Raw genomic sequence first — 26,579 nt, forward strand, 5'->3', positions numbered from 1 at the left:
GTTTTTGAGTTTCTTCTATGAACCAAACACTGTGCTAGGCTCTGAGGATCACATGGTGAGTAAAGAAAAGGCAGGAGCTCTGCCTCTCCTGGCTGGCTAATACTCCATTGTGTACATATACCACATCTTCCTTATCCATTCACCACTTGACATTTGGGCTCTTTCCATAGTTTGGTTATTGTTGATAATGTCAACACTTGATTTTTAAAAATGTAGATTATGGTTTCAAAAGTTATAATCATGTATCCTCTCTCAAAATAAAACCTTAAAGTNACTAAAAAAAAAAAAAAAAAAAAAAAAAAGGTTTGGAATGATGATATCAGTGAAATGATCATTTAAAATAATACAGAAAACCTCAGTTGTATACAAGTAAAAATAAAACTTTGTTAGTATAAACAGTTTTCTTTGTTAGTCCATTAGACTGAAACTGGCCAAGTATAATCTTATGAGGACCCTAATAAAGACCAATAATGTCATGATTATGGAAAAATTATTGTATTATTAAATTGGCCATGATTTATCTGATTCTTAAAATTTGCAGTCTTTAGATGCTCTAAACTTGATTATATAGCAGAGATTATTTGAGTATGTATTCTCCAAACTGATTTCTCTTGACACGGAATTTTATATTACAACTTACCTCTACTGCAGGGATGGTAATAGTACCTACCGTGTTGTTTTGTTATAAATATTATATGAGAAGCTCATAGAATGGTGTTTGGCACATAGTAATGCTCAGTATGCTAGCGATTAGTTATTGCTCGTCTTTATTGTTGTTACTACTCATGTACTTAAGCATTGGGAGAGAACAACGAGAGAGAGTATATTGCTGCCTCTTTCCATTGGATAAAAGAGTAACCAGGGGGAAAGCATGGGATGCTTTATAAAAATCTAAATTGTCTATAAGGTATACTGATTAGTGGCTTAAAATCACTTGATTTTTAAATGGATGGTTTAAATTTTTTTATAAAAGTTATTTTCATAATTAAAGTTTTTTCCATTTAATTAGTTTTTTTAATACGGATATCTCAACACTTGATTTTTATTTTTTTCCTACTCTATGATAATGGAGCTTATTCAAATTTTTATTTAAATTCTAGTTAGTTAGCATACAGTGCAATATTGGTTTCAGGAGTAGAATTCAGTGGTTCATCACTTACAATACACAATGCTCATTGCAAGTGCCCTCCTTAATACGTAACCTCGCCCATCTTCCAGTCACCTCTCTTATCAACCCTCAGTTTGTTCTCTATCATTACAAATCTCTTATGGTCTGTTTCCCTCTCTCTCTCTTTTACCCCTCCTGTATGTTCATTTGTTTTGTTTCTTAAACTTCACATATGAGTGACATCATATGGTAGTCTTTTTGTGACTGATTTATTTCGCTTACCATAATACACTCTAGCTCCATCCATGTCATTGCAAATGGCAGGATTTCATTCTTTTTGATGGCTGGCTAATACTCCATTGTGTACGTATACCACATCTTCCTTATCCATTCACCACTTGACATTTGGGCTCTTTCCATAGTTTGGTTATTGTTGATAATGTCAACACTTGATTTTTAAAAATGTAGATTATGGTTTCAAAAGTTATAATCATGTATCCTCTCTCAAAATAAAACCTTAAAGTAAAAAAACTTAGTGAATGAAAGAACATTATGGACAATTTACTCAGTGTTAACTTTCTTCCCTCTTCCCCATTCCCACCCTATCATGAATTTGGTCTGTAGTTTTAGTTCCTTTTTCTTACATTTACTACATGTACATGTTATACATATATAAAACAAGATTAAGTAATTGTTTAACAGTGCATACAGATGCTTTTCTATGTGTGTCATTTTGCATCTTGCTTCCTTGTCATCTGATATTGTGATGATTCACAAATAGACTCCCTGACACTTGTAGTGCCACCCAATATAAGAAAAAGATGATATTCCAGAAATGGCAGAATGGATGTTCTTTTCAATAGCATGTCAATTGAATATCCATTTCAGAAAAAAAATATACCTTCATTTCTACCTTATATAACAAACTAAATTCCAGGTGTATTTCAGGTTTAAGTGTAAGTGGTAAAATAATAAAGCTTTTAGAAAATAGATGAACATTTTCATGATCTCGGTGTCAGACAGGTTTTGTAGCTCATGTCTTTGTGTCCTTTATGTGTGGGCACATACAAGGGTCATAGAGATTAAGTATGTACATGGCAAGAGAATAATCCTCCTGGCCCTTGACGATGGGACTACCTGGCTTTGTGACCCACTGCAAACATTACCATAGAATCCATGTGGTGTGTCTGCATCTCCGTCTGTCAGTGCATCAGGGTGAGGGGAGTACAGGTCTTCCGATAGGCAGGACTTGGAGGTGCTTGGGTTCTCATTGCTGCCCTCACTCTCCCCCGCTTATTCTTGTGCTTTTCTTTAGGCCGTAGGACCTCATTCATTTCACTGGACAAGTACTGTGATGGGAGAGTGGGGGGCACAGAAAAGAATAAGATCTCTGTCCTTGCCCTCTCTCCAACTGGTGAGATAGGTAAATAGGTTATTTAACCATAAGGTGGGAAGTGTGATTATTAAAGGACATATTATTTGCATTACTTCAGTAGTAGGACTAACTGGCAGAATATCTGAGTAAGTGCAGTGGGAAACCACCCAAGTGTTGGTAAGGATCAGTCAACCTTGACTCCCATGGTTGGTTCTGGTGTGGTCATCATCCAGGAGCCAGTTAAGTTCGATTGTGTGCCGGGACAGATCTGCTTGACTCCTGAATTAAAGAGGTTTTAAAAATAAATTTCTTTTTATCTTTTACTATTAGTTGACTTTTATTTTTTACATTCTGCAGGTTTAAAAAGTAAGTAGTAATGTGTAAGAATTCTGGTTATCTGAGGTTTTATAGTAGTTTTTCTTAAGGTGAGCCAGCTAAAATATCTCAAATAGTCTTTGGCTTTGGTATAGTCCTTATTAAATCTTAACACAGTGCCATGCTCAGTGAGAAGTTGAGCCTTAGACCATTTCTTAGCACAGTCACAAATAATTAGAATCTGAGCTATAATCCAACACAAAACAATCTAATAAAGGAGAAATTGTACTTTTATAACAAAGTTTGAGCAGGACTAATGATAGACTATCACTTACCTAGTCTGCCCTTTACTTTTTTTAAAGTTTTTTTTAAAGTTTATTTTATTTTGGGGGGCAGGAAGGGTGGAGAGAGAGGAGGAGGAGAGAGAGAATCTTAAGCGCAGAGACTGACATGGGACTTGAACCCACAAAGTGTGAGATCATGACCTGAGGTCTCTCAAGTCAAGAGTTGGATGCCTAACTGACTGAGCCACCAGGTGGCCCTGCCCTTGACTTTTTATACTTATGGAGAAATTTATTCTTTTTTAATAAGTTCAGGAAAGATTCAAAGGTGAGAAAACAGGCAGGAAGATAGATTTCTAAAGGAAAGAAGGAAAAATAGGGCAGTCTTTCTAAATTTAAGTTAGAGTTAAATTTTTCTTTTCTGTCAGCTACCAAAATAATTACAAAAAAAGGTTTGGGGGGCGCCTGGGAGGCTTAGTCAGTTGGACGTCCGACTTTCGNATAATGTCAACACTTGATTTTTAAAAATGTAGATTATGGTTTCAAAAGTTATAATCATGTATCCTCTCTCAAAATAAAACCTTAAAGTAAAAAAACTTAGTGAATGAAAGAACATTATGGACAATTTACTCAGTGTTAACTTTCTTCCCTCTTCCCCATTCCCACCCTATCATGAATTTGGTCTGTAGTTTTAGTTCCTTTTTCTTACATTTACTACATGTACATGTTATACATATATAAAACAAGATTAAGTAATTGTTTAACAGTGCATACAGATGCTTTTCTATGTGTGTCATTTTGCATCTTGCTTCCTTGTCATCTGATATTGTGATGATTCACAAATAGACTCCCTGACACTTGTAGTGCCACCCAATATAAGAAAAAGATGATATTCCAGAAATGGCAGAATGGATGTTCTTTTCAATAGCATGTCAATTGAATATCCATTTCAGAAAAAAAATATACCTTCATTTCTACCTTATATAACAAACTAAATTCCAGGTGTATTTCAGGTTTAAGTGTAAGTGGTAAAATAATAAAGCTTTTAGAAAATAGATGAACATTTTCATGATCTTTGAGGGCACAAAAGGTACTAACTATGGAAGAAAAATAAGATATTAGATAATATCTTAATAAAAATAAGATGTTAAGATAAATTTATAAAAAGCTACCACTAGCATAGTAAAAGAGGTCACAAAATGGGAGATCTTTTCAATATGTATATCTAACAAGGAACTCATTCAGAATGTAAAAAGACAGGTAACTCACATTTTTAAAAAGTAGCCAGAAGACATTAATAGGCACTTCACAAAAGAGCACTTTTGTTCCTAGGTACATACCAACAGAAGTGCATACTTGGCTTTTCATAAAGACATGCTTTAATTTCATAGTTGTACTTTTTATGATATAGCCAAATTATAAACAACCTAAATGCTTATCAACAAAAAAATAGATAAATTCCAGTACATATTCTCTCTCTATCCCTCTTTCCTTCTCTTTCTCTCTCTCTTAGACTCACACGCTATATGGCAGTGGGAATGAATGCTCTACAGTTATATGCAGCAGTATGAATCTCACCCCCATAATATTGAATGGAAGAAGCCATAAACCAAAGAGACCATATTCTATAACCCATTTACATAAAGTTCAAAATCAAGAAAAACTGATCAATTGGAGAGGGATAATGACTGGAGAGGGCATAAATTAGTAAGGTTCTGTTTCTCGATATAAATGCTAATAAAAGGACATTCAACTTGTGAAAATTTATCAAGCTGTACAGGCATGATTTATGTTATTTTACGTATGCATGCATGAATTGATGTATACTAAAAAAATACTGTTTTGAGATCTATCCGTGTTGGATCTTAGAGGTCTAGTTTATTCATTTCAACTCTGGTTTATAAACAGGCCACAGTTTATTTCTTGATTCCCTAATTGGACTTCTAAGTTGTTTCCTATTTTTCCCGTTTCAAATAATGTTGTAGATAGTATTCTTTTACATGGCTTCTTGTAAAAATATATGAGAGTTTCTCTGAGACGTGTAACTAGAGGTGGCATTGGTGGGTCCTAATGTAAGCTCATCTTTAGCTTACCAGATATTATCAACTTGTTTTCCAAAATGATTGTATGTAGGAGTGATGGAAAGTTCTCCTTGTTATATATACTTGTCCTCACTTTTGTCAACCTGCAAAATTTTGCTAACGTGATGGGTGTGAAATGGTATCGCTTGATATTTTAACTTGTATTATGTGGCCATAAGGATTTTCTCAGGTTTTTCCCTCCATTTTTCCTGTTGGGAAATTCTCTATTCATATTTTTGTACATTTTTCTTAGGATTAATTTTAATATTTCCTTCTTGATTTATGTGCAATTTCCGCGATTCTCCAAGTCCATATATTCAGAGACCGCCATTTGTGATTTTAACACATTGCTAGAATTTCAGCTGTAGACTTTGAATTTGGAGTAATTCAGCCTCCCTAAGAATAGTTTTCCTTCAGGCTCCTTGTCTTGTTCTGTTTGCCTGCCATCGCTCCTTCCAGTTTTACTAGTGCATTTCAGTTACAGGGGATTTTTTCTTTATTACTCTTCTTTGTTGATGAGAAAGGGTAGTTGTGATATGTGGAGGGGGAAATGACAAATAAAAACAAATGGATAAAAATTTGGCACGTTTCTAAAATTAATATAACTATGTATAAAATATGGTCATGACCATTCCCATTCTTGGTTGGTTGGTTGGTTTTATTTGAAATAAATTCCAGTCTGGCATTTCACAAAGGCCAGTTATTTTGTTGTGTATTGTCTCCTTTGTAGATGCTTATCGTTATCTGGTGTGTGTGTGTGTGTGTGTGTGTGTGTGTAGGGGGAGAGAAAGAAGTAAAGAGATCATTACCTGATTAGTTTTCTGTGTGTTATGTGTATATAGTTGGGGTCTATCATTGTCCTGTTTGCTGCTTATATATGAGGTCTGTGCAGCACTGTTAAGCACTGTTATCCACTGGATTCTTGAGACAATTCCAGGTATTCATGACATCCAGAGTAATTACATTAACAGTTCAAAACCCTCTTCCTCCAGTGCCACTGTGCTTTGATGTTTTTGTGATCTTAGAGAGAAAATGACCAAGCAACCAAATGGTTGTGCTACCCAGGTACAGAGGTGGCTGGTCTGGAGGAACAGAGCTGATAGAAACAGTGTTTTCCTCTTTATCATCTTGGCAGTGGGTGGCAATATTCGCAAGGGCTTGGAGTTCCTGAGCTGTTTTCCAAGAGTCACGGAGCCTTTGAGGTTAGAGAACCTTCCTCACAGAACATCCTGGCCCAGATTTCTTCAACATGCCTTCCTTACTGCCTCTGACTTCTGCCTTAAGTAGGATCAGTGCCAGAGGAAAAGCTCATGACTCCTGGCCATGGTCTCAAAACCTTGGCTGATTTTGATCTTGCAGCATATTCTCTTGGCATGAACCTTTTGGAGAGAGGTGCCAGTTTAGCAGGGCTTCACTAGGAATTCTCTTCCTAGAATAGAATCTGATTTTTTTTTNGTTAGCATACAGTGCAATATTGGTTTCAGGAGTAGAATTCAGTGGTTCATCACTTACAATACACAATGCTCATTGCAAGTGCCCTCCTTAATACGTAACCTCGCCCATCTTCCAGTCACCTCTCTTATCAACCCTCAGTTTGTTCTCTATCATTACAAATCTCTTATGGTCTGTTTCCCTCTCTCTCTCTTTTACCCCTCCTGTATGTTCATTTGTTTTGTTTCTTAAACTTCACATATGAGTGACATCATATGGTATTTGTCTTTTTGTGACTGATTTATTTCGCTTACCATAATACACTCTAGCTCCATCCATGTCATTGCAAATGGCAGGATTTCATTCTTTTTGATGGCTGGCTAATACTCCATTGTGTACGTATACCACATCTTCCTTATCCATTCACCACTTGACATTTGGGCTCTTTCCATAGTTTGGTTATTGTTGATAACGTCAACACTTGATTTTTAAAAATGTAGATTATGGTTTCAAAAGTTATAATCATGTATCCTCTCTCAAAATAAAACCTTAAAGTAAAAAAACTTAGTGAATGAAAGAACATTATGGACAATTTACTCAGTGTTAACTTTCTTCCCTCTTCCCCATTCCCACCCTATCATGAATTTGGTCTGTAGTTTTAGTTCCTTTTTCTTACATTTACTACATGTACATGTTATACATATATAAAACAAGATTAAGTAATTGTTTAACNCCTAGAATAGAATCTGATTTTTTTTTTAATGGTTTAATGTAACTCATGAAGAAACTTGAGTCTTAAGTCAGTATAGAATGACTTAAATTCCTAATTTATCAAGATTAGAAATCTTCTCCAAGGTAAGAAATAGAAAGGCTATAAACAATACAGTTAAGTTTGCTGTGTGACCAAAGCAGTATAAACTTTGGCTGTTAATTTGGAGGTAATGATTTAAAGTGTTTTCTGGGGGTACCTGGATGGCTCAGTCAGTTAAGTGTCCGACTTCAGCTTAGGTCATGATCTCACAGTTCACGAGTTCAAGCTGTCAGCTGAGAGCTTGAAGACTGCTTCAGATTCTGTGTCTTCCTTGCTCTCTGCCCCTCTCCTGCTCGTACTCCGTCTGTGTCAAAAACAAAATATTAAAAAAAAAAAATAGAATGTTGTCTGTATTTTAGAGAAAACTCTAAATAAATACTGAGTATGCTGATCCCGGGCTTTATTTTTTAAAAATTATGTAAGTGATAAAGATTTTCTTTTCCTAAGTACCATGTCATTATCACACTTAAAATATTAATAATTCCAGTAATATTATTCCAGATTTCCCCAATTGTCTAAAAAAATCTTTGCTTTTGATTGCTTTGTCTCTTACTCTATAATGCTCCACCATCCCCCACTCTGTGTTTTCAGGATTGATTTATTGGAGAAACCAGGTCCTCTGCCCTATAGGTTGTCCCACTCACTGGCTTTGACTTAATTGCTTCTTGGAGTGGTATTTAACTTGATCCACTATTCCCAGGAGTCCCTGTAAACTGGCAGTTAGAATAAAAGGCTTGGTTAGGTTCAGGTTCAACCTTTTTTTCCCTTTCCCCTTTTCTTCCCATTCAGTGTTAGGCATTTGCTTTTGTTATCACTTCTTGATGCACATTCTGTCTGGTTATTCCCACTTAGTTATGTGAAGATTAATGTGTGGATTCTGTTGGTACTCTGTTACTCTTTTGGTGCAGAGGTGCCCATTAGAATTACTTCAAAGCTTTTGAAGATTCTTAAGAATCCTAGATTCTATTTTAGCAGGTCTTATGGGGTTGGGAAAAGACATCTATTAAAGACCACATAGAAAAATAAAAAACCCTCTACCTTTACTCAGTTGTGGGAAGAATCATTATCTCTAATACATTTAATATGTAATTAGAGTGACAAAATTTACTTTAAGGCAGGTGCTTTGGGAATGTATATTTTGTGACAAATGGAGCATAATTAAAATTATTAACTGGAGATGATTGAGGCTGCTGTGGTATAATAGAAAAAGTAGTGACTTGGACCCAGGCGGCCAAATCACTCGTTCTCACTGAGACATTTTTTTTTTAATCTAGAAAATAGGAATAATAAGATATTTATGATAGGCTTGTTTTAATGATTAAATGAAATGATTTATTTGGAAGCAGCCCAGTATTTGGTGGTTAGTTGAATGGAAATCTGAAAAGCATTACAGTAATAGGTTTTTTCAATTGATGTCTTTAGAGTAGAAGTTGAAGAGAATGAAGTAACTATGTCTCATGTGCTTATTTTAGCTGTATCTGTATAAGCTTTTGTTTCTGAACTTGGTTTTTGAGTGATAGGAGAGTCGTGATATATAGTTTTAATATATGTGTAATTAATGTGGCCTTTTAAAGAGAAAAACAGCATGTGGAAATCTTAATTTTTCCCCCTTATTTTCAGCTTCATTTACCTCTTAATTCTCCTTTGCCTGGAAGTGAATTGACCAAGGAACCTTTTCGCTGGGATCAGAGACTCTTTGCGCTAGTGTTGCGGTTGCCGGGCACCATGTCGGTAGAATCAGAACAGTTGACAGGTGTGCCGTTAGATGACTCTGCGATCACACCAATGTGTGAAGTGACAGGCGGTAAGTTTTTCTCCTGGCAGCAATTCAGTGAGTTAAGGCAGAGTTTATCTGAATGTTTTAAAATGTACATTTCAAAAACCCCATGTTGTTGTTCAACAAGCTAATATTAGGAATTAGTAAACATGCATGGTTTTAAAAATACATTCATGAATGTCTATGATCTGATTTGAATGGAGTTTAATACTGTTGGATCTGAGATGAATGGTGATTTTCTCTGCCCCTTTGGGAGGGCTGGCATTTGAAGTTGTTGAACTTTTTTCTTATCTATAAAGATTACCAGTATTTACAAATGTGGCAGAATTATTTTCTGTAAAAAATAGAATTTTGAGAATCATCTCATTAACCATATAATGCCTAATGCCTGGTTAAGTGCAGTTTTCCCTAGAGGCAAAAAAAGCTGGATAGTAGGTTACAGGACCAGGTAGTTCGGTCTTATCCAGCTGGTCACTATGTTAAGTGAACATTAACGATACTCTTGAAAGAAAATATGTAATAGATGCAGAACTTCTAGAATGTGGAATTGGTCGGCAGGTGGGTTAAACTCATACTGATTGGTAGTGTGTACAAAGCACTATCTTATGCTTTAGGACTTCAGTGGTGAGTATGACGGGCAACCATATTCTTGCTTTGATGGAGCATTTTAGTTCTCACTTAAGGAATTTGATACTAAAATGTCCAAGTCTGGCATACCACTGTTTCACAGGTATCAGGGCCCTGTGACATTAGTCTCCAGATACAATCATAGCTAGCTGTATATGTTTAAAGGAAACTACAAGATTTAATTAACATTTTAGGTACCTTTCTTCTAAACTTCTGTGGGTGGGAGGGTTTGAAAATCTGCAAAATTCACAGACAAAACAGGTACCCTACACAGGTATGTGAAGTACATAAATTAGGAAGTTATTTTCACATTATTAAATGTTCTTACTTATAGAAGTACTTTCTGGTGAACTCAGGTATTTCTTTAACAGTTTAATTTATATTTAAAAAAGGTATATACATACATTTTAAAGGAAAAATCCTATCTATCTAAATTTGAAAATTCACCGCTAACAATTCCTTGTGCATGGATAATATTTTTCAGTGACAGTCCTAATTGTTCTGTGGATAGATTCACATTTGTATTTAGAATAGTTTAGTTTTCAACCTTAAACTGACTCATTTGCTAAAATCTTGATTTTTTTTTTTTAGTTTTAGTTTTTAATTAATAGATTAAAGGCCTTGAAGCTATAATTTACACTTTTGCATTGGAAAATTTTTACTATATATTACTTACTCAGAATTAGGATAAAGTTATGGGACTCTATGTACTGTAACTTTTGTCTTCTAGAATCCAGAATATTCCGAGTGTGAAATGAAGTGAGTGGTATAAGCAGAGAGGGTCTGCAGTGAACCTGAGAGATCATGTAGTGGTTAATATTCTTGCCTTTGGGCAGTAATGTACTAAAGCTATTCTGTTTATTCTGTGAAAGGAACATCTCCAGAGAAGACTTTGAAGTCCCCCTTGGTAGTATCTTTCGGTGACCCAGAAACTTTGGTCAGGAAATTAGGAAGCTTTCCGAAGTACATATCCTGAATCTCTCCTGATGTAGTGGTTTATTTGCCTCTTTTTATGCTCTTGCTATAGCAGTAATGAGGAGCTGCTCAAATGCCACTCACCTTTTCATAGACCTGAATGATATGTATTCCTTTTTTATTATTTTAAAAGAATGTTTACTAAAGAAACTTTTGAGGATAAAGCATTAGAAAAGTAGAAAGAACAGAAAAGCTAACACCCACTGGTATTCCACTATCCAGATATGTAATCACTACTAAATTCCTGTGCATTTTTTAACTAAATGATCAGAGTGGTGGATTTCATTTATTTTTCCATCATAGAATAATTCTTGTTTATTAAGGAAAAGTTGAAAAGAAATGTGCCTGTGTTGCCAGAGTCATTAATATTTTGTTATGTTTTCTATGTATACTTAAAAAAATTATATAATTGTCATTATAAGCATTTTTCTTTTATTATCAGATAATGAATGAGTATCTATCTAACTGTTCTTGGTGCTGGAAATATAACAGGAACAATAAGGAAAAGTTACTTTTTGGACTGTGTAACAGATAGAATGAATAAATACTATTACAGAGTGCTACTTACTACGAAGAAAAAGTAGGGTAAGGGTGTAGAGAATAACTTGAGGCAGAGAATGAGTATTCTTAGAAGGTCTTTTGAGGAGGTGACCTTTTTTTTTAACCATAACCCTAAAACATATGTTTACCCCTAGTTTGAATCAATTTAATATATTGCTTATCCTCAGAGATTATTATATTTGTTTAAAGAAATAAAACATTTATTTTTTAAAAATAACTTTTTTTAAACATTTGTTTATTGCTGAGAGACAGAGTGTGAGCAGGGGAGGGGCAGAGAGAGAGGGAGACACAGAATCCTAAACAGGCTCTAGGCTGTCAGCACAGAGCCTGGTGCAACCTAAACCCACGAACTGCGAGACCATGACCTGAGCTGAAGTCCGACGCTTAACTGACTGAGCCACCCAGGCGCCCCAACATTTATTCTTTTATAAACTATATTTGTATATCTCTAGCTTTAAAGCCGCTTGTTTTAATGGTGATTAAATCAATCTTAGTTGTGTCTTAAAAATATTAATCCCTCTGAAATTATTGTTAGAGCATGTTTACTGAATCTTCGTTGAAATAGAACTGACCTACAATGTATTAGTTTTAGGTATATAGCATAGTGATTTGATATTTTATATATTGTGAAATGATCCCCCACAGTAAGTCTACTTAACATTCCAGATCTGAGTAATGGAGTAAACCATACAGAGATTGACACAAAATAGTAAGGGAAGGAACACACTCCGTATTTTGGTGAGTGATTGGAAGGCGGACAGGGCTGAAGCTTACATAAGGGAGTAGAGAGTAATGGGTGGGTTTAGGACAGTAGGCAAAGGCCAGATATTGAATAGCCTTTTAGGCTATAATAAATACTTTTTATTTTCTAAGTGTGATGAGAAGCCTTTGGAGAACTTTTCATATGAGGTGACATCTGATTTCTTTCTCTGAAAGATCACTTCAGCCGCTATATGAGAATATAGTGTAAAGTCGCAAGAATAGAAACAGGCTATTTAAGAGATGATAGTACTTTGGTCTAAAGTGCTGGGGTTGGGGTGGTGAGAGGTGGTCTGATGCAAAGGAGAACTAAGGATGAAGGCAGTGAGGAAGGAAAGAATCAAGGACGATTCCTACCTAGATGACTCTCTTGACCTGAATAACTGGAGGTAAATGGCTAAGACATGGACTGAGATGGGCACACTGGGGAGCAGCAGGTTTGGAGGAGGGTACAGGGATATCAAGTCAAAAAATGCCTACTGGATATGATGGTAGAAGCATTTTATAAAAATTGTGTAAGTCTTGTGGAGTAAATCAATGTAACTCTTAGCCTCTACAAGGACTGTTGATGAACTTACTAGAAATATTCTTTTTATCTCTTTTCTATTTTACTAAAATGCCGGTATAATAGACTTTTGTGGGAAATTTTTTTTTCACTTTTGCCTTTAAACTCACTTTATTTAGTTGGATGTTTTTGTGGACTCTACACAACTATAAGTGAGCAGCTTCTTGACTTTGAGGTGTGTGCTTGTCTCACAGATACGAGCAGTGATCCTAGAAACTTAATGCTTCAGTACAAAGGGTCTTACATTACAAGGGATGAGTTTTGATCTAGAGAATAAAAGAAATATTACATAGGATATAGGCAAAATGTAAAGATGGCAAAATTTCCTATTCTTTAACTTTCAAAGGGATTAATGGATTTTTATTATTTGCTAGGTGACTTAGGTTTATTAACTTTTTCTTTAATAAAGTGTCTATATTTTATACTAAGATTATAACTCATTTACTCATATTTTTCTAATCAGTTAATTGATGACAGGTTAGAAGAGCAGAGAGAATTGCCATAATTACAACTTAAAAACTTCTGTTTTTTAATGAGTTCTTAGGAATATGCTTAAATTTAATGAAATAAGATATTCAGCCTTTATATAATCTTCTAAATACTTTGTGTATTAAGATGATCACCCTTTATATGAATATGTAATATTCAGCTTTTATATAATCTTCTAAATACTTGTATGTTAAGATGATCAGCCTTTATATTTATATGTACTGCTTTATATATGTGTTTGACTCAAAAAATAATTTGCCAATTCTTTCAAATAAATGTTCCATTTAGGGATTCTTTTTAAAATATTGACTTCAAATTAACATCATGATTTTCAGGGAACAGAGTACACCCCGATTAAAGTTTCTAATAACCTGTAAGGGTTTGACTCTTGGTTATACTGCTGTTACTAACTTCGATAATTAACCTCTCAGTGCTTTAGTTTTCTCATTTATTTAAATGAAAAAAGTAACCCATACAGTTGTTGCTAGGATTAAATAAATTAATATTATAAAGTAAGTAGAATCATGCCAGGCATGTAGACACTTAGTAATTGGTAGGTATTTTTATGATTACAACTATTATTATTGCATACAGGTAAGTTGTTTGTTATATGAAACTTGTTTTTCTAAGTAGAGCTGACTCAGAGAATTTCAGTCCTACTACTGCCTAATGTTTTCTTTTCTGAGTAGCCTTTTCCAAATCACATGTTAAGTATAAACTGATATGATTGATTTGATAGGTCAAATATAATCATATAACTGTATTTGGAAATAATTGGTGGAATCAGAAAGAAAAAGTAGTACTGTTTTCATAGTGGGCTTATTGTAGACAACACTGTAAAATGTTTGAAGGTTTTCAGCATTGGTTTGGATTAGCACCTTTGAGAGAAATATGGTACAAGTTACATATGTAATTATAAATATTACAGTGGTCACTTAAAAAGGTGAAATTAATTTTAATATCTTTTGTTTAAGTCAATAAATATAAAATATTTCAACATGAAATTGATATTTAAAAATTATTGAAATAGCTTACATTTTTCACATTGACTTTACAAAATCAGGTGTATATTTTATGGTCGGTATACATCTAAATTTGGAGTCACCATATTTCAAGTTCTCAGTAGCCATATATGGCCAGTGATTACAGTATGGGACAACACAGCTCTAGAGATATTTATTGAAAATCCCTGTTTTAAGATATCTTTTCACTAGTATTTTTTCTTAACCACTAGCATTTTAAATGGTTTGTACTAAAAATCCTATAGGTTAAAATATACAAAAGGGAAATTCGTTTAAAATAGGCTAATTCCCAAGTATGCAAACCAGATGAAATTCAGAAAAGTACATGCTACTATCTATATGTTAATGTGCAAATATTTAAAATATGCAATAATTTCCAGCAGACCAATAAATAATTATTGATTGAGTATCTGCCATGTGCTTAGCATTAATCTTTGTGATAATATTTTGGTTAACCTGGAGTAAAATTTTGAAGGTTAGTTATTAGCTATTGTGTATGAGTATTAAATTGTATTGGTAATAGTTGGGAGATAATTTTATAAATGCATTTTAAGTTATTTTATATAATATATAATACACATATAAGTATATAATGTGATTTTTTTTCATTGTGGTTTGTTCAGACCGAATTTCTATTTTCTGTATACCTATATTTAGAAGAAAAAGTTTATATACTCTCATAAAATGGAATTGTTGGTTGATTAAAAATAACTAATTTTTTTCATTTTTCCATAGGATCATAGAATAAAGTCAGACTTTACCATTGAACTTTTGTTAATAGTATCAGAAACCTCACTATGGTTTTATCTTGCTAAAGGCTGAAATTTCTGCAGCTGACTTTATTCTTGTTATCTCAGGCCGCTCGTACTCTGTGTGTTCTCCAAGAATGCTTAATCAGTGTCTGGAGTCCTTGGTACAGAAAGTGCAAAGTGGGGTGGTAATAAACTTTGAAAAAGCAGGACCAGATCCTTCCCCTGTAGAAGGTATTGTACTTTTCTTATAGACATTCTAAACTTCATCATTGAATGAGAACTGAAAAATTCCTATGATTTGGCTTTAAGACTGACAAGGTCAGATTGTTAAGATGACAAGATGGCTATTGGTAAAGAGGGAAAATTAAATAAGAAGGTCAAAGTAAACTGATAGTGGTTCAGTAGCATCACTTTTTATATTGATTGTTGATAGCCCGAAATCTTACAGGAGTTTCAAAAACCTTATTAAGCCTTTACAGATTAGCAACTTTATATTTCCTAAAATTTTTAGAAAAAGTATGCCACTTTGCTTCTTTCCAGCATATATGTTTCTCCTGTGTCCCTTAATTCACAAGAGTGTTCAATCCTAGGTGTTTAGTTCCTTAGCTGCATTTTCTAAGGATCAAACTGGTCAGAAACAAATGGTTTGTGTAGTTACAAAAATGAGAAACCAGCCTTTGCCATTAAGCTGGATTCTATTAACTCTAGTTAAGCCCCCACCTGACTATTTTAATATTCTGTTAACATGATTTATATTAGCTAGAGGGCATAAGGGGTTACACTAGAGCCAGTGGACAGCTTATATCTGGGACTCTCTGCAGAGTATGGCATAGCTTAGAATAAGAATTAGAAGTCATTAGTGACACCTGACAGGTGACCCACTGGAGTGGGGAATTGGGAGAAGAGAAAAGTCATAAGGATGAAAAAATGGGTACTCTTGGAGGGGGATTATAGGGAAGGAGCAGAAGATGGTAAGATTATATAAATTATGTCACTGTGTCTGGTTTTAAAAAATAAGCTTTTTCTTTAATTGAATTGTTAGACATGGAATGTGTTTATTTTAAAATTATTTTAATATTTGGCTTAGAATTAGGCACCAAATGTTCTTTGAACTATTGAAGACTGTTGCTATTTTGCTAGAATTTATTTTAGAGTAAAGGTAGGTGCTTTGTATCTTGATTTGCATATTAAATTTTTTTAGTTAATTACACTTTAGTTAAAATGATTTTAAAGAAATATTCATTTAGCAGTACTTACTTAGTATTTACTAAGCCAAGTATGATGATGAAGAGATTGGGTGTTTGCCCTTATAATCTGGTAGGCAGATGATAATAAAGGATACTTCATTAAACAAGTATTTACCATAAAGGAGGTTTTACATATTCTGAATGAGCAAGCAGAGGATATTGTGGGACCTCCTTTCAAATGCTGAGCTCATAGTTGGAATTTGCAAACTTTACTCTCATGAATTTTAATATAAATGTTAAGTAGTCATGATAGTAGAACCATTCAAGAAAAATAAGAAAATTCAGAATTGAACAAGTATTCAGACATTTTCATTAAGCGACGTAATAGTGGGTGTAAGTTAACTTTTTATGTTTTTTAACTTATTGACATGCATTCTTTGTCTTAATCTCTGCTGCAGATGGGCAACCAGATATATCAAGGCCTTTTGGATCACAGCCCTGGCATAGCTGTCACAAACTCATATATGTTAGACCAAATCCTAAAACTGGGGTTCCTATAGGTCATTGGCCTGTTCCAGAATCTTTTTGGCCAGATCAGAATTCTCCAACACTAGTAAGTATGCAAGAAACTGTGATGTAATAGTAACCCATTTAACTGCCTTTTTTTTTTTTTTTTTTGAGTTTATTTATTTTGAGAGAGAACACATGAAAATGAGGGAGAGGCAGAGAATGAATGAAGGAGACAGAGAATCCCAAGCAGGCTCTGTGCTGTCAGTGCAGAACTGGATGTGGGGCTCAAACTCATGAACCACAAGATCATGACCTGAGCAGAAGTCAGATGCCCACTGAGCCACCCAGGTGCCCCTTAACTGCTTTTCATACTAGTTTTAAGAACTACTATCAAAAGTGTGGCTAACTTATCAGAATTAGACAGATGTTCAAAGTGCTGTGGTAAGCTGTTACTTGATTTAGTACACTGTATATTGTTTATTATGAAGTAGTAGGAAAAAAAGTGTTTTCTTTACTACTATGCTTGTGTTTAAATTATCGGCACCTGGAGGCAAAATCATAGATGGAACAAGAGTTTCTCTTTGATCTCTAAATATAATGTAACATGAGGATTTGTCTCTAGGACACAATTTAGAATTTAAATGAAAGTTTAGAAAATAATTCCAGTTGTCTGTAATCTTTTAGGATGTAGTCTTAGAAATTCATGTTGACTTGGCATGGTCTTAGGTTATGTTCAGTGTTTCATTCAGGAAATTTAATGTAGAAATGACTTTCCAGTCTGTTTACATGAATTATGTTTAGAAATAGTGGGGCTTATTGAATGAACATTGTGAAGTATAGTATTCACAATATGGTTCTTATAGTGATAATATTCTTTATGTAAATTAATATCTAGTCAGTGTTGTTAATAGACTGTTTTTTCAGATTAGCATTTTTTTCTAGTATATAGAAGGTATATAGGATACTTTGTGGGAGAGCATGTCAGTGGTTCTTTGGTATTACCCTTAGAAGATAAGAATTGTATTTCAAAGATCATGAAGTGGTTTTATCGTTTCATGCAGTTATCATATGTGAATTAAACTGAACCCTTTCTGAAAGCTTTATACTTTATTATTAAGTTTTTATTTTAATTCCAGTTAACAGTAATAATTAGTTTCAGGTGTACAATATGGTGATTGAGCACTTCCATATATCATCCAGTGCGCTGTTTAATCTCCATCACCTATTTCACCCATCCCTTACCAACCTCCCCTCATAACCATCATTTCTCTATAATTAAGAGTGTTTCTTGATTTTTCTCATTTTTTTCCTTTTGCTTCTCTGTTTTGTTTCTTAAATTCCACATATGAGTGAAATCATATATCTTGTCTTTCTCTGACTTACTTCACTTAGCATAGTATTACTCCATTCATGTCATTGTAAATGGCAAGATTTCATTCTTTTTTGATGGCTGAATAATACCGTATTGCATTTATATACCACCCTTTCTTTATCCATTCATCTATTGATGGACAGTTGGGCTGCTTCCATATCTTGGCTGTTTTTGATAATGATGTTGCATCGGGGTGCATGTCTCCCTTGGAATCCGTATTTTTGTATCCTTAGGGTAAATACCTAGTAGTGCAATTGCTGGATCATAGGGTTGTTCTATTTATCACTTTCTGAGGAACCTTTGTACTGATTTCTACAGTGGCTGTACCAGTTTGCATTCCCACCAAGAGTGCACAAGTTGAAACCTTTATACTTCAAACCTATATCAACTCTTCAGGGTACATTTTACTTTTACTCTATACAAGGTCTATAAAGTGATATTTCCTTTATTTATTAGGGATTTAATTAGTACCTGAAATTAAGGCTTTATAGATTTTAGTGAGGTATCTTCTTTATTCCTTTTCTCTTTTTCATTGAATCATCATAGTTTTAAAATCTGGCCTTTAGATGGGGCGCCTGGGTGGCTTAGTCGGTTAAGCGTCCGACTTTCGCTTAGGTCATGATCTCGCGGTTCGTGGGTTCAAGCCCCGCGTCGGGCCCTGTGCTGACTGCCAGCTCAGAGCCTGGAGCCTGTTTCAGTCTGTGACTCCCTCTCTCTCTGACCCTCCCCTGCTCATGCTGTCTCTCTCTCTCTCTCCTAGAAATAAATAAAACATTAAAAAAAAAAAAAATCTGGCCTTTAGAGAAATTCTTATTTTCTTTAGCCATTTTACTTTTCCTTCAGGTGCCCGTTCAGCTTTCATAGAACAGATTCCATGTTTTGTCAAATATTGCCTTGTTGGTTATTTGTTCTATTTTGTATATGTATAGTACTTTTTAAGTTCTAATAGAAAGAAATCCAAAACCAGTGGCACAGCATTATCTATTAATACTGCTCTAATGGCCTATTACAAATTATTAGAGGATTTTGAAGTGTGGGTAGGATTTCGGTTGGGAGGAAACAATATGAGAAAAAGTATAGAAGTAAAAAAGAATAAGGTGAATTTAGAGGAATGAGAAATAGCAGAGTATAGGGGAGTCATACCATGTACGTGGGACATTGAGGATACTATTAAATAAACCAAAGTACTCCTGACTCTAAATGCATGGCTAAGGAATTTGAGCCTTTCTCACTGGGGTTCTCAGGATAAGTGCAAATGTTTTTAACAGAGTGATGCTGTAGGAAATTTAATCTGGTGGTTGTCATGCAGTAGTATTAGGAGATGAGTTGGAAAGTAAGCAGGTTATCTAGGGGGCTATTGCTGTGATTCACATAAGAGATGTTAAGGGTTTAAATTAAGATGATGAAAGAGAGAATCATAAAGAGAATATTGGAAAGAACTGGCAAGAGTTAGTACTGAAGGATATTAGTGGGGAGATGAAATTATTTTATAAATTTTTATAGTAGTCAAATAAGATGCATTGATACTGAAATTAAATATGATTTATTAGAGACTGGTTCTGAATTTTCTATTTTTTATTTTGTTTTAATAGATTCTTTTTTTAAAGATACTGACTTTTTAAAAGTTTATTTCTTTATTTTGAAAGAGAGAAAGGATAGGAGCAGGAGAGGGCAGAGAAAGAGTCCCAAGCAGTCTCTGCATCATCAGCACAGAGACTGATGTGAAGCTTGAACCCACAAACTGTGAGATCATGCATGATGTGAGCCAAAACCAAGAGTTGGATTCTTAACCGACTGAGCTACCCAAACAACCCTAAATAGATTTGTTTTTAATGTTTTTTATTTATTTTGAGAGAGAGAGAGAGAGAGAGAGAATTCCAGGCAGACTACACTGTCATTGCAGCCCAGTGTAGGGCTTGAACTCAAAAACAGTTGAGATCATGACCATAGCCAAAATCAACTGTCTGTCGCTTAACTGACTGAACCACCCAGGCACCCCTGGTCCTGAATTGAAATCATGATTTCACTAGTTATTAGCTGTGCTTTTGGTCTGATATTTTGTCTAAGCCACAATTTCCTATCCGTTAAATGGAGATTGTTTGGGGGATTAAATGAAGTAATAAATACAGAGTTTTCTTTGCCAAGTTCTGGAAGACACCCTCTCCCACCAACACACATTGTTCCCCTTGGATCTCAAATTTTAATCCAAAAAGATAAGTGAGTTTCATGGACTGATTCAATAAGATACGTGTCAGGTACATGCAAGATACAGGAGCAGAAGATGAGTAGAACAATAGCGCTAACCTTCTGGAATAGGTTAGCGCTATACCACCTGGCATAGGTGGTAATGGAGTAATTAGAGTCTTTTATAGCTCTGAAATTTCAGGTTATTTCTTCATAGCTTATATTTCCTTCACCAATCTCTAGTTGGTGAGATTTGTAGGAAAGAGACTATTTGGCGGGCAGGGATTCTAACATGGCTTTTTTTTTCTTTAAGGTATTTTGGTTTTTTGTGCCTTTAGATCGAGTTCTCCAAAGTAGTGTGTATATACCACAGAGATAACCAAAGTGCTCTAGTGGAATAGACAAGAAAAACATTAGAACTTCTTTTTATGTACATTTTTTTCTCCTAATTTTAATATTATTTTGGTATATATTTTATTACATACTTACACATTAATTTACAAATAATTTATAAGTAAATGTGTGTATGTCCTAATATATATTCAGAAATTCTACTGATCAAGGTGTATTATCAGTTTGGAAGCTACTGTTCCGTACAAGAAATTAAATTGCTACAATTGAGAACTTAGGAAGATTTCTATATTTCAGTTATTTCTTAGATGTGAAAATTTATGAGTACTCACTTACTCCAAAATTTTGCACTTCTGACAAATTTGGTTTTAACACCTAAAAAGATTGTTATGCTATATACATTTTTAAATGGTTTGTCTTTTTCTTGTGAATCTTGTATAAAATTTAAACATTACATTTTAAAGGATTTTCTTTCAGCTTTAATAGTGCTTGTCAGTAGTAAATTAAATTAGCCAGCAAAATAGAGGACTTGAATAAGTTTTGATAGTGAGGGATACTGAAAGTGAATTTCTTCTGGTATTTTGTGTAAATAGTAATGATAAGACTTTCCCCTCTAGCCACCTCGTACATCTCATCCCGTAGTGAAGTTTTCCTGTACGGACTGTGAACCGATGGTTATTGACAAATTGCCTTTTGACAAGTATGAGCTGGAACCTTCGCCACTGACTCAGTTTATCCTGGAAAGGAAATCTCCTCAGACATGCTGGCAGGTGAGCTGAGCGACTATAGTGACTTAAAAATTGAAGTTGGATGTTTTTTAAAAAATCGTTTATTGAATCAGTGATTTCAGTAACATTCTGTAAAGGTTATTACATGTGAAGTTTTAACCACTCCCTTTCCACAGGTATATGTGAGTAATAGTGCAAAGTACAGCGAGCTTGGCCATCCCTTTGGTTACTTGAAAGCCAGTACAGCACTGAACTGTGTCAACTTATTTGTGATGCCTTACAATTACCCCGTGCTCTTGCCCCTTCTAGGTAAGTCACTCATGTCCCATTCTCGGTGGCTCCGAGCATGCATGCCAGTTTTCCTAAAAACAGTTTGGGACATCTCTTTGTAAGTTCTCTCATATTTTGTGGAAATTAATAGAACTGTTTTTAATACTCTGAAATATCCAGCCTATCTAAGGTCGTTTTATAGCAACCTATGTATGTTTGTGGTAAATTAAAAGTCAGTGTCAAAACACCTTTGATTCCACAAACTATTGAAGGTACTGTGTTTTAATTTTTTAAATATTCCAAGTTTCCTACAAGTTAGATTTCTTATATAGTTAGAACTGGTAATAGAGACTTTGTATTTGGTAAATAAAGCATTTTGTAGAAACATGTATTTATAGATCTAAAGGTGTTTTCTAAGAATTTAAAATTTTCATTTGGCACATATTTTTCTTTCTTTTTTTTTTTTTTTAAGAGAGAGAGTGCACATGTGGGGGGTGGGGGGAGAGAGAGAGAGGGAGAAAATCTTAAGCAGGCTCCACACTCAGCACAGAACCTGACGTGGGGCTTGATTGCAGGACCTTGGGATCATGACCTGAGCCAAATTTAAGAGTCAGATGCTCAACAAACTGAGCCTCCCAGGCACCCTGGCACATATTTTTTAAATGAATGAATTTGTTCCAGTGATATAATAAAAGCCTAAAGTTAGTTTTTGGGGACCCTCTGGCTATAATTTTTGAGCACTACTGTTGGAGAATACTTTCTGTCCATGGAACTACATCAGATTTAAATATTATAGTCAAAATATTAGTAGGTATATTTTATAGAAAACATCTTGTATACTTTGCTTCTGTCCTCAAATCTGCTTTATATCAAGGTCTAGGTAGTGTACAGATTTTCTTGTGTATTCCCTGATTTTACTACCTTTATTGTTTCATGAAATATTAGATCATGATTGGCATCTTTTTATTTTTAAAATGGTATTACTATTCAAATGGCAGAACCAAAATTTCGCCACTTTTAATTTTGTTAAAAAAATTTTGTCTTATGTTATTCTCTTACAACTAAGAAAGCAGGGTTTAAAAATGAAATGAACTTGACTTGATTTTTATGTCTGAAAAAAATGAATAATGATAGTTTGTTCACATTGTACATTTATAGATGACTTGTTTAAAGTACATAAAGCAAAACCAACATTGAAGTGGAGACAGTCGTTTGAAAGTTATTTGAAGACAATGCCTCCCTACTATCTTGGGGTAAGAATGTCATTAAAAATAAAACTTGTTATAAAATTTTACATTATGCTTATAGTTTACTGTAGGTATTAAAACTTGTATTTACTGCTGTTATAGAATGTGTAGAATATAGAAGTGTCATGAAAATTGAGTGTATAGATGACTGATAAAGATGTAATGCGAAAGAAAGGTTTCAGAGATTTGTGGAATAATGATGATGGCAATGATAATGATGATGAGAACATGTATATAATGCTTACCTTAGGCTGGTATTATGCTAAGTATTTTACCTCATTTAATTTATATGGTAATCCTACGAGGTAGAAACCATCATTCCTATTTCAAAGATGAGGAAACTAAGGCATTAAAAGATGGAGTAATTTGTTCAAGGCTACATAACTAATGTGTGGGAGACTGGAGTTCACTTCAGGCAGCCTGGCTTTTAGAATAGCTCCAGTTGTTGTACTGCCTTGTTAAATTGCGGTTTTATAGTTATTACTCTTTAAGGGTGCAGAATGGTTTGTGTTGCATTCTTCCCCAAATCTCTAAAAACATATTTTTAAGTACATAACTATATATTCTCTTAGAATCATATCTTTAGAACCAGAGCATAGGTCCACTAATATGTGGACTCTTTTCAATAAATATAATGGAAACATTTTTTGAGATCTGTGGAAATTTGAAAAACTCACAGATGAATCATATAGCCTGGAAATATCAAAAAATCAAGATAAACCTAGGTGTTACTGTAAGAATACAACATATAATACATACTAGATAGAAAATGTGTGTGAATTGATGATGTTATGAGTACGGCTTCTGGGCAGGAGTCTATTAGTAGTTAACTTTTTGGGGAGTCAAAGTTATCTGTGGATTTTTGATTATGTGGGGGCTGGCACTCCTAACCCCCATGTTGCTCAGTGCTGAACCGTACTTAAAAACTAGTGTGTCATAGTAGATAAGACCGTAATGTATATATTATTAAATACATTATTTATTTTATGAAAAAGTAACCTCTTACTAAAAAGATCAATGCTGAAAGCACTTTTAAACATTATTTTTACTTTTAATGTAAGAATAGTATAGCATTTGACTATAACTAATCCTAAATGGTCTCTACTAAGAGCATTAATTTCTTGAGCTTTGAAAATCACATTTTAGAGTTATAAGAGGTAAGTTGTGTGTCTAGCACGTAGTGCCTGCCATGTAAGAGAGTGAAAAGAGAGACATACTGGATATGAACTGTTACGTATGCCGTCTCACTTATGTTTCATAGCAACTGGGGAATTTAGGCAAAGCTACATGGATTTGAAATGTCAGAGCTGGATTTGATTCTGTTTGACACCAATGCTTATACACTTTCTGATGTCAATGAATGGCTGTCGTCCTTTTCTAACTGCATCCCACTCACATAACACTGGACTGTCTCGCTAGTGATATTTTTCATTGCACAAGTGGTTTCAGCTGGGCTCTCCTTACAATTGAAAATTATTTCACTCTACCACATCCACAGCATATATTAGACTGATTTTTCCTTCTTATTTTTTCCCTCACAGCTTGTTTCGATTTTTTCAGTTCGACTAATAATGCCAGTAGTAATGATTAGCACTTACTGAACGCCTGCTGTGTATCAGATGCTTTTATATGTGCTTTACATGTATAATTCATTTAATCCCATGGCAACCTTATGAAGTAAATACTGTTTACTGTTACACAAAAGAAAAACTTTAGAGACAGGGAGGTGATATAACCTGGTCCAGGGTAACAAAGCTACTGAATAGTTGAGCCACAACCCACCCAGTTACCGAAGGTAGAAATCTTCCATTTTTCTTGACTTTTTTTTCCACTTACTACTTAATTTCTATTAAATCTGTCTCTGTGATGTGTCTCTTGCTTATTTCTTCTAAACTTAGTATCTCCAAGAATACTACGGAGTCTAGGACTTTCCCCTTTCTTGCCCCAGGTGTTGATAAAATATAGCCTCTAGTCCTTTTTTAAAGTATTTCAAGTGACCTTTCTTACCACTGGCAAACATGTCACTGAAATACAAATACTATGTTATATTGAAGAAAAGAAGAAAGTCTTTTTTTAAAAATCTTCAAAACTGACAATATATGTAGCCATACTTTTTTGACAAGTTTAGGATTGAGTGATATTTTATTTTTTCCTGTAGCCTTTGAAGAAAGCTGTTAGAATGATGGGAGCACCTAACCTAATAGCGGACAGTATGGAATATGGACTTAGTTACAGTGTCATTTCATACCTCAAAAAATTGAGTCAACAGGTAATGTTAAGAAATAGAGAGAGCCATTAAGTATTTTGAATGGTTTTGAATGCATAACAGACCAAATGCTAGTTCTAAGGGTTCTGTTGGAATCACATTGTATGACTGTATTAAATGTTTTAAAACCACATATGTCATATATTAACATAATTCAGTCTCAGGTTCGTGGTATGCTGTTTTGGAATGTTAATTTCAAATAATAATTCCTAGTTTATGAAAACGGCTTCATTAATGTGGTCCTAGAAATTGTGAACATTCTTTGTGTTTTCCTTTGAGAAATGTATGTTAGAAAGTTGCTTTTCTTAAACAAAAGTCAGTTTCTTTTGCTTTATGTTTTAAAACCTGTAAATTTTTTTTTCTTTCAAAATGGGAGTTTCTTTAGAAATATTTGTTAAAAATACTGAATTTTGTCATTTGGGGGCATATCACAGTAATAGATGCTGTGGTGGTCAAGCAGTATACAGTTAGACTGCCAAGATATTACTACTGTATAGAATGCATTTTTCTAGGACTCTTGCCATCGCTACTTTAACTGCTAATTGAGATGTAGGTTGGAAAGAGTCAAAGTAATTGCTACTGCTGTCATTGAAAAACTACATCACTTTTTTTATACCTGTAAATATTTAATTATGTGCCTATAATAGTGTCTTTAAGTAAATATTTGTGATATCTTATTCCTAATTTTATATCACCTCTGATTTGGAAATACATATTTTCATTTAGGATGCACTTAAACATTTCATGATTTAAGTGTAGCGGTTGTCAGTAAATAAAATAAAATTGAAGTTGTTTTTGTTTGCCCTGCTCCAGAAGGTTATTATAATTATAATGTCTTAAAACTGTACAGAATTATTATTTAAGTTCTGTTTAGTTTACCAACAACTTGACATGAACTGTGCTACTTGAGGTTTTAATTTCTTGCGTACTTTTTAAATATAAATAAATATTTAATTTATAGAATACCAAAACTATTAGTATTTAATTTGTTAATTTAGATTATGTCAAGACCAATTCTTATTTATTTTTACTTTAGGCCAAAATAGAATCTGATCGAGTCATCGGATCTGTAGGCAAAAAAGTAGTACAGGAAACTGGAATTAAAGTCCGAAGCCGATCACATGGTTTATCAATGGCTTATAGGAAAGATTTTCAACAGTTGCTCCAGGGAATTTCAGAGGATGTTCCTCACAGACTGCTAGACCTTAATATGAAAGAATACACTGGGTTCCAAGTTGCTTTGCTCAATAAGGTAATAGTTATATGAATTAGTAATGCTCTAGATATATTCTGTTGTATTGTTGCATAAATCAAAATTTCTGTTAACTGATACTTAGTTTGTACAAACTTTGGGAATACTTCTATATCTCTGCAAAATATTGATCATTAATACTATCATTGAATGAGTGAATTTTAGAATTAAAAAATTGTATATGCCAATTTGATGAATAGATGGGTAAACCAACCCATTCACTTAATTATTTATTGAATTCTGTAAAAACGTTTTTTTTTTAAATTTTAGAGCAGGGGAGAGG

General features: G+C 34.1%; 1 protein-coding gene across 2 annotated transcripts in view; it reads left to right on the forward strand.

Annotated features, from left to right (window-relative positions):
* Positions 1-26,579, forward strand: part of INTS6 (integrator complex subunit 6) — an 83,189-nt gene that overhangs the window by 42,944 nt on the left and 13,666 nt on the right. For both annotated transcript variants that reach the window (XM_077752595.1, XM_077752596.1), the window contains 8 exons: positions 9,023-9,206; positions 15,035-15,160; positions 16,575-16,729; positions 21,151-21,303; positions 21,438-21,570; positions 22,690-22,784; positions 24,937-25,047; positions 26,081-26,296. In XM_077752595.1, coding sequence (XP_077608721.1) covers positions 9,023-9,206; positions 15,035-15,160; positions 16,575-16,729; positions 21,151-21,303; positions 21,438-21,570; positions 22,690-22,784; positions 24,937-25,047; positions 26,081-26,296 — 1,173 coding nt within the window. The remainder of the gene's footprint in view (positions 1-9,022; positions 9,207-15,034; positions 15,161-16,574; positions 16,730-21,150; positions 21,304-21,437; positions 21,571-22,689; positions 22,785-24,936; positions 25,048-26,080; positions 26,297-26,579) is intronic.

This window comes from Crocuta crocuta, unplaced genomic scaffold (genome assembly GCF_008692635.1).
Source record: "Crocuta crocuta isolate KB4526 unplaced genomic scaffold, BGI_CrCroc_1.0 scaffold190, whole genome shotgun sequence".
Taxonomy (NCBI): Eukaryota; Metazoa; Chordata; class Mammalia; order Carnivora; family Hyaenidae; genus Crocuta; species Crocuta crocuta.